At 43.1% G+C, this 9,171-nt stretch overlaps 1 protein-coding gene across 4 annotated transcripts; it reads left to right on the top strand.

The window, feature by feature from the left end:
* The first annotated feature begins 168 nt into the window (after window positions 1-168).
* LOC139390582 (protein RD3-like) lies at window positions 169-9,151 on the top strand. Of its 4 annotated transcripts, none has more exons than XM_071137789.1 (4): window positions 169-346; window positions 5,128-5,235; window positions 5,877-6,181; window positions 8,436-9,151. In XM_071137789.1, the coding sequence occupies exons 2-4, from the start codon at window positions 5,221-5,223 to the stop codon at window positions 8,794-8,796; spliced, it is 681 nt and encodes a 226-aa protein (XP_070993890.1). In that variant the 5' UTR covers window positions 169-346; window positions 5,128-5,220; the 3' UTR covers window positions 8,797-9,151. The 4 variants fall into 4 exon arrangements, with proteins under 4 accessions (XP_070993890.1, XP_070993891.1, XP_070993893.1 ...); XM_071137792.1 differs by lacking the exon at window positions 169-346 and adding an exon at window positions 5,617-5,700 and having other exon boundaries at window positions 4,858-5,235; XM_071137790.1 differs by lacking the exon at window positions 169-346 and having other exon boundaries at window positions 4,857-5,235.
* The last annotated feature ends 20 nt before the right edge of the window (window positions 9,152-9,171 follow it).

Raw genomic sequence — 9,171 nt, 5'->3', positions numbered from 1 at the left:
TGCAAAAACTATTGTTTCAGTTCTCTAGTGTGACAACAATCACATTGTGGTTCGAATGAAAGGTATGCCAAGTAACATGCTGCTTTGAAACCTTCCTTCATTCTAGGTAGAGGCCATAGTGCAATTCACAGCTCAAAGTTCAAAACTGTTTACAGTATTTAGCTACAACTCATCATAGCAACAAAGTTACTTGGAAATACTGCTTGACAATAAATAATAACGTGTTTAGGAGACAGCAGCGGCAACGTCCCTCAGACGAACAAGACAGGAAAATATTCAGAATCGGTCTAGCCAGGATTGTCACGCTCGTCTTCAACCACCACTTGGATGAAATCAGGACTGTGGAGTAAGACAATATTGTTGTCTGTTTGATTCACTGAAACACACCATGTAACACTCAATGGCATTGTTTTGAATATTCAAATAGTAAGTTAGCTAGCTAGTATCAATGTATCTTTACTTTAGCTAGATATGTAATGACAGTAGAAAGAAAGGAAAAAACGTTAGCCACCTAGACAGTATTGACAATTCTACACTGGGTTATCTTGCCAGCCAGCTAGTTAAAATTAGCCAATCCAGACTAACCATTGGTAAATGAGTTACCATTTAGTGGGGCAAAAAGTATTTAGTCAGCCACCAATTGTGCAAGTTCTCCCACTTAAAAAGATGAGAGAGGCCTGTAATTTTCATCATAGATACATGTCAACTATGACAGACAAAATGAGAAAAAAAATCCAGAAAATCACATTTGCAAATTATGGTGGAAAATAAGTATTTGGTCACCTACAAACAAGCAAGATTTCTGGCTCTCACAGACCTGTAACTTCTTCTTTAAGAGGCTACTCTGTCCTCCACTCGTTACCTGTATTAATGGCACCTGTTTGAACTTGTTATCACTATAAAAGACACCTGTCCACAACCTCAAACAGTCACACTACAAACTTCACTATGGCCAAGACCAAAGAACTGTCAAAGGACACCAGAAACAAAATTGTAGACCTGCACCAGGCTGGGAAGACTGAATCTGCAATAGGTAGGCAGCTTGGCTTGAAGAAATCAACTGTGGGTGCAATTATTAGGAAATGGAAGACATACAAGACCACTGATAATCTCCCTCGATCTGGGGCTCCACGCAAGATCTCACCCCGTGGGGTCAAAATGATCACAAGAACGGTGAGCAAAAATCTCAGGACCACACGGGGGGACCTAGTGAATGACCTGCAGAGAGCTGGGACCAAAGTAACAAAGCCTACCATCAGTAACACACTACGCCGCCAGGGACTCAAATCCTGCAGTTCCAGACGTGTCCCCCTGCTTAAGCCAGTACATGTCCAGGGCCGTCTGAAGTTTGCTAGAGAGCATTTGGATTATCCAGAAGAAGATTGTGAGAATGTCATATGGTCAGATGAAACCAAAATATAACTTTTTGGTAAAAACTCAACTCGTCGTGTTTGGAGGACAAAGAATGCTGAGTTGCATCCAAAGAACACCATACCTACTGTGAAGCATGGAAACATCATGCTTTGGGGCTGTTTTTCTGCAAAGGGACCAGGACGACTGATCCGTGTAAAGGAAAGAATGAATGGGGCCATGTATCATGAGATTTTTAGTGAAAACCTCCTTCCATCAGCAAGGGCATTGAAGATGAAATGTGGCTGGGTCTTTCAGCATGACAATGATCCCAAACACAACGAAGCAGTGGCTTCGTAAGAAGCATTTCAAGGTCCTGGAGTGGCCTTGCCATAGAAAATCAACCCCATAGAAAATCTTTGGAGGGAGTTGAAAGTCCGTGTTGCCCAGCAACAGCCCCAAAACATCACTGCTCTAGAGGAGATCTGCATGGAGGAATGGGCCAAAATACCAGCAACAGTGTGTGAAAACCTTGTGAAGACTTACAGAAAACGTTTGACCTCTGTCATTGCCAACAAAGGGTATATAACAAAGTATTGAGATAAACTTTTGTTATTGACCAAATATTTATTTTCCACCATAATTTGCAAATAAATTCATTAAAAATCCTACAATGCGATTTTGGGGATTTTTTTTCTTCTCATTTTGTCTGTCATAGTTGAAGTGTACCTATGAAGAAAATTACAGGCCTCTCTCATCTTTTTAAGTGGGAGAACTTGCACAATTGGTGGCTGACTAAATACTTTTTTGCCCCACTGTATGTCCAGATCCAGTTTATACTGATGTAAAATCCAAATGCTCCAACGCGACTTCAGATCCACTCATATTTGTTCCTTCACAGGTGGCAGCAGAATATAGGTTTAATGGAAGTATTTCTGCAGCAGCGTGACTGGTGATGGCTTCAAAATCTGCTAGCGTTTCAACTCAACAACTGGATGCTAAAAAAAAACGTGAGTCTCGTGCAGCCCAAGCCAACAAAAAACGATTTGACACGAGGCGGCGGTCAGTGACGTGTGGTCAGAATGGAGGAGGAAATTAAGACCTCTTGGATGACACCTAGCGATGAAAGATTGTACTGTATGATGAAACTATAAATAGAGAGAAAGATTTTCAAGAGGGGGTTTTAAGCTTTTCCTTAGTCTTCGACCACAAGTTATTATATTATCAATCATTTCAGACATTATAATCATTGCAGAAAATATGAAGAGATACTTCATTATCTCTGGATACAGATTCTGTCCATGTTATGTCATATTGTAATATTAGGCCCACTGACTAGTTTGTGAAACAGATACATATTGATAAATTGCCAAGGTCAAGGACAACACATTTTTGAACATTTGATATGAAGACACGAGCATCTGAAAGAAATGTTCAGACTATAACAATCATGTCCCGATTACATAACATGACTGTGTCATCCAGTATATGTCATCTGAGTGATGCTCCCCCCTACCCCCATCCACCCACACATCCAACTCAGTCTCACTCATTAGTAGGCTACAGCATCCACCAGCCGTCACTCTCTCTTCCTCACTCTCTCGTCCTCTCTCTTCCTCTCTCTGTCCCCCCCTTTTTTCTCTCTCTCTCTCTCCCTCCTTTTCTGCTTCTTTCTCTCTCATATATACAGTGCCTTGCGAAAGTATTCGGCCCCCTTGAACTTTGCGACCTTTTGCCACATTTCAGGCTTCAAACATAAAGATATAAAACTGTATTTTTTTGTGAAGAATCAACAACAAGTGGGACACAATCATGAAGTGGAACGACATTTATTGGATGTTTCAAACTTTTTTAACAAATCAAAAACTGAAAAATTGGGCGTGCAAAATTATTCAGCCCCTTTACTTTCAGTGCAGCAAACTCTCTCCAGAAGTTCAGTGAGGATCTCTGAATGATCCAATGTTGACCTAAATGACTAATGATGATAAATACAATCCACCTGTGTGTAATCAAGTCTCCATATAAATGCACCTGCACTGTGATAGTCTCAGAGGTCCGTTAAAAGCGCAGAGAGCATCATGAAGAACAAGGAACACACCAGGCAGGTCTGAGATACTGTTGTGAAGAAGTTTAAAGCCGGATTTGGATACAAAAAGATTTCCCAAGCTTTAAACATCCCAAGGAGCACTGTGCAAGCGATAATATTGAAATGGAAGGAGTATCAGACCACTGCAAATCTACCAAGACCTGGCCGTCCCTCTAAACTTTCAGCTCATACAAGGAGAAGACTGATCAGAGATGCAGCCAAGAGGCCCATGATCACTCTGGATGAACTGCAGAGATCTACAGCTGAGGTGGGAGACTCTGTCCATAGGACAACAATCAGTCGTATATTGCACAAATCTGGCCTTTATGGAAGAGTGGCAAGAAGAAAGCCATTTCTTAAAGATATCCATAAAAAGTGTCATTTAAAGTTTGCCACAAGCCACCTGGGAGACACACCAAACATGTGGAAGAAGGTGCTCTGGTCAGATGAAACCAAAATGGAACTTTTTGGCAACAATGCAAAACGTTATGTTTGGCGTAAAAGCAACACAGCTGAACACACCATCCCCACTGTCAAACATGGTGGTGGCAGCATCATGGTTTGGGCCTGCTTTTCTTCAGCAGGGACAGGGAAGATGGTTAAAATTGATGGGAAGATGGATGGAGCCAAATACAGGACCATTCTGGAAGAAAACCTGATGGAGTCTGCAAAAGACCTGAGACAGAGATTTGTCTTCCAACAAGACAATGATCCAAAACATAAAGCAAAATCTACAATGGAATGGTTCAAAAATAAACATATCCAGGTGTTAGAATGGCCAAGTCAAAGTCCAGACCTGAATCCAATCGAGAATCTGTGGGAAGAACTGAAAACTGCTGTTCACAAATGCTCTCCATCCAACCACACTGAGCTCAAGCTGTTTTGCAAGGAGGAATGGGAAAAAATGTCAGTCTCTTGATGTGCAAAACTGATAGAGACATACCCCAAGCGACTTACAGCTGTAATCATAGCAAAAGGTGGCGCTACAAAGTATTAACTTAAGGGGGCTGAATAATTTTGCACGCCCAATTTTTCAGTTTTTGATTTGTTAAAAAAGTTTGAAATATCCAATAAATGTCGTTCCACTTCATGATTGTGTCCCACTTGTTGTTGATTCTTCACAAAAAAATACAGTTTTATATCTTTATGTTTGAAGCCTGAAATGTCGCAAAGTTCAAGGGGGCCGAATACTTTCGCAAGGCACTGTATATATATATATATGGGGATGTGGTTACTTCTCTAACCCCCCTTGGTTTCCACACCACTCAGCATTGAGGCGGCTTTACCTCATGCGCAGACCTAATCTCAGATTACGCTCAAATCCAGACGACGATACCTGGAACTGCATCGGAGTTATTAGGACGATGATCATGATCTAAATATAATAGTTTTTGATGTTACTATTTTGTCACTAATGAGGTAGTTTTCCTATATGTGCCTAGGTCTTCCAGGAAGAGTAGAAATACCTTGCCAATGTCACACTCAGCTCACTGTTGGTCTAGGGGTTCTATAAACATTTATCTGAGGTTTATCATTTCAATTTAATCAAATGCAAGTATCATTGACAAAACCCACACCATTCCTTTACCAACCTGCATCTAAGTAGAGTCATTAATCAGGATTCCTCGCTGAAGATATTGCTTGTGTTTTACTGTATATTTAAGGTCTAGTGTCTCTGTTTTGATTCACAGATGACATTACAAAACTGCTAGTACCCCCTGCTGCTATGCTGCTCTAGTTGGCTGACTGGATATGTACAGCCTGACACGTCTAGCAACACCTCCATGTGTGCTTATGAGGTTAGTCCTGTTGTGAGGTAAAATACCTGTCAATCACTCTGTATTTTAATACAGGATTACATTCATTGTCAATCCCGAACAAACACACATACCTATCTGCCACGGACCTTCGAGGTAGCAAGGTGGTCAGTTAGCAGTGTGTGAAAGAGTTTAGATTTTTAGATTTTCTTTTTAACAGTACATTTTTTCCAGTTGCATACCAAAGACAACAGAAACATATTTTTTATACTGTGAAATTGTGTCATTGTCTGCATATTGATAAGAAGAGGATTTGTAACAAAGAGACTATTCAATAATTGACTCAGAGAATTTTGTAAAGGTAAGCTATCAAACTTCTGTTTGACTACAGGTAAATGTACTTTTACATGGTGTCTTGAACAGGGCAGGACATCTTAAGACAAAAATACAATGTTGCAGTGATTCTAATTACCTGTAGTTGCAGTTCTCTCAATCAAGTATCCCCAGGTATGTTTCTTTACCGAATGAAGCACTTATCTGATTAAGATTTAAGAACAAATTTAAACAATTAAGATGCATAAAACATTTACTTCAAAAATGTTTTGTATTAATATCCTGTATCGTATAGCATGAATTTGCAGCATGAAAACAGTTTCAAGAACTTGTATTGGTCCCATCCCTAGATGTTCCCCTGGTCAGCAGTGTTTTCTCTGGAGCCGAAGGTGCCTGGACAGCGTACGGCAGAAGAACTAGTCACCAACACTCTGATGCTGGAGTTGGGTGCCATGGTGAAGCGCACCGAACGTATCCGCCTGGAGAGGGTGACACAAGAGGGCCGGCGCCGACGCAGCTCCTCCTCTGCTGACTATAGATGGCTGGCCACTGCCCCCACCCACCAACCCTACGAGCTGACCCCCCGAGATCTGATAGAACTGCAGGACCTGTGTGCCAGGGTGCCACCATCTCAGTGTGGCCCTGTCATTGTCAGGTGGGACTTTGTACCTTATTAGTGTCAGAGAGGTATATGTACACTACACATCAAATCAAATTGTATTTGTCACATGCGCCAAATACAACAGGTGTAGTAGACCTTACAGTGAAACGCTTACTTACAAGCCCTAAACCAACAATGCAGTTAAGAAAAATAAGTGTTAAGAAAGTATTTAAAATAAACTGAAGTAAAAAAGAAAGAAAGAAAAGAAAGAAAAATAGAAAATAGCAAATAATTAAGGAGCAACAATAAAATAACAGTAGCGAGGCTATATACAGGTGGTACCGGTACAGAGTCAATGTGCTGGGGGGCATCGGTTAGTCGAGGTAATATGTACATGTAGGTAGAAGTAAAGTGACTATGCATAGATAATAGAGAGTAGCAGCAGCATAAAAATGGGGGTGGGGGGGTTCAATGCAAATAGTCTGGGTAGCCATTTGATTAGCTGTTCAGGAGTATTATGGCTTGGGGGTAGAAGCTGTTTAGAAGCCTTTTGGACCTAGACTTGGTGCTCCGGTACCACTTGCCGTGCGGTAGCAGAGAGAACCGTCTATTTTTAGGGCCTTCCTCTGACACCGCCTGGTATAGAGGTTCTGGATGGCAGGAAGCTTGGCCCCAGTGATGTACTGGGCTGTACGCACTACCCTATGTACTGCCTTGCGGTCGGAGGCCGAGCAGTTGCCATACCAGGCAGTGATACAACCAGTCTGGATGCATCTGTAGAACTTTTTGAGGATCTGAGGACCAATGCCAAATCTTTTCAGTCTTCTGAGGGGGAATTGGCGTTGTTGTGCCCTCTTCACAACTGTCTTGGTGTGTTAGTTTGTTAGTTTGTTGGTGATGTGGACACCAAGGAACTTGAAGCTCTCAACCTGCTCCACTACAGCCCCATCGATGAGAATGGGGACTTGCTCGGTCCTCCCTTTCCTGTAGTCCACAATCATCTCCATTGTCTTGATCACATTGAAGGAGAGGTGGTTATCCTGGCATCACTGCCAGGTCTGACCTCCTCCCTATAGGCTGTCTCATTGTTGTCGGTGCTCAGGCCTACCACTGTTGCGTCGTCTGCAAACTTGATGGTGTTGGAGTCGTGCTTGGCCATGCAGTCATGGGTGAACAGGGAGTTCAGGAGGGGACTGAGCACACACCCCTGAGGGGCCCCCGTGTTGAGGATCAGCGTGGCGGATGCGTTGTTACCTACCCTTACCACCTGGGGGCGGCACGTCAGGAAGTCCAGAATCCAGTTGCAGAGGGAGGTGTTTAGTCCGAGGGTCCTTAGCTTAGTGATGAGCTTTGAGGTCACTATGGTGTTGAACACTGAGCTGTAGTCAATGAATAGCATTCTCACATAGGTGTTCCTTTTGTACAGGTGAGAAAGGGCAGTGTGGAGTGCAATAGAGATTGCATCATCTGTGGATCTGTTGGGACAGTATGCAAAATGGAGTGGGTCTAGGGTTTCTGGGATAATGGTGTTGATGTGAGCCATGACCAGCCTTTCAAAGCACTTCATGTCTACAGACGTGAGTGCTACTGGTTGGTAGTCATTTAGGCAGGTTACCTTGGTGTTCTTGGGCACAGGGACTATGGTGGTCTGCTTGAAACATGTTGGTATTACAGACTCGGTCAGGAACAGTTTGAAAATGTCAGTGAAGACACTTGCCAGTTGGCCAGCGCATGCTCAGAGTACACGTCCTGGTAATCCATCTGGCCCTGCGGCCTTGTGAATGTTGACCCGTTTAAAGGTCTTACTAACATCGGCTACGGAGAGCGTGATCACACAGTTGTCCGGAAAAGCTGATGCTCTCATGCATGCTTCAGTGTTGCTTGCCTCGAAGCGAGTATATAAGTTATTTAGCTCGTCTGGTAGGCTTGTATCACTGGGCAGCTCGCTGCTGTGCTTCCCTTTGTAGTTCGTAATTGTTTGCAAGCCCTGCCACATCCGACGAACATCGGAGTCGGTGTCGTACGATTCAATCTTAGTCCTGTAGACGCTTTGCCTGTTTGATGATTCATCGGAGGGCATAGCGGGATCAATGCCATACTTCTCAATGCCATGGGAAGAATTCCGGAACATATTCCAGTCTGTGCTAGAAAAACAGTCCTGTAGTTTAGCATCTGCGTCATTTGTCCACTTATCCTGAATGTCTCAGGTAGATAATGGAAATGGATTATTCATCATTCTCAACAGGTCCACCTTTATCTCTCTATCAACATCAAACAAACTCCTTTTTTACCTTTGTCCTCTACCCAGGTTCAGGAATCTGGTGACAAAGACAGAGACAGAAGTTTACGAGGTGGCTCGTCTGTTCCGCACTGTTCTACGTGACTGTGTGGAGGGAGAAGAGGAGGACGAGGAGATGAGGATGAGGTCAGCCGGCTGGGACAAACAACGCAGCAAGAGCCTCTCCTTTGTAACCTTCCGCTCCAAGTTCCGCCCCGCACCCTTCAGGGGCGGGGGCCTGGGCGGGTCGCGCGCCAACCTGCAGGAGGAGTCAAGCTGGTACGAGGAAGAGGAGCATAAGGGAGCAGCGAATGTGGCGAGAGCGGCCAGGAAGGGGAGGAGCATGAGCATGCCTGATATCACCCCCATCGAACAGAGTGCACTTGGCTGAGAGAGGGAGGGACAACTGCTGATGTAAAAAGGGCTTTATAAAATACATCTGATTGATTGAGGAAGGGAGGAATGGGACAAATAAAGGAATGTCGAGAAGTCAAATATGTCTCAAGATGAGACATGCAACATTGACAGCTCACACCTCAGCAGATTTCCACTTACTCTTTAGACAAAAAGATGCAGCTGTATCAAACATATACTAGAGTGGAAATGCAAGCTTAGCCAGCAGATGTATGCCATAATATTTCAAACATTGTTTTTATTGTGAATGACATTTTCTGAACGTGTTAAACACTTGAAATGCAAAATTAACTCGACTTTGAATGCATAAAATAAAACCTTAATTTTCAACAGATCCTTGATAATGAGTTTG

The sequence above is a fragment of the Oncorhynchus clarkii genome, chromosome 31 (assembly GCF_045791955.1).
Source record: "Oncorhynchus clarkii lewisi isolate Uvic-CL-2024 chromosome 31, UVic_Ocla_1.0, whole genome shotgun sequence".
Classification (NCBI taxonomy): Eukaryota; Metazoa; Chordata; class Actinopteri; order Salmoniformes; family Salmonidae; genus Oncorhynchus; species Oncorhynchus clarkii.
The sequence above is the reverse complement of the archived record's forward strand: the minus strand, read 5'-3'. Positions and strand labels throughout refer to the sequence as shown.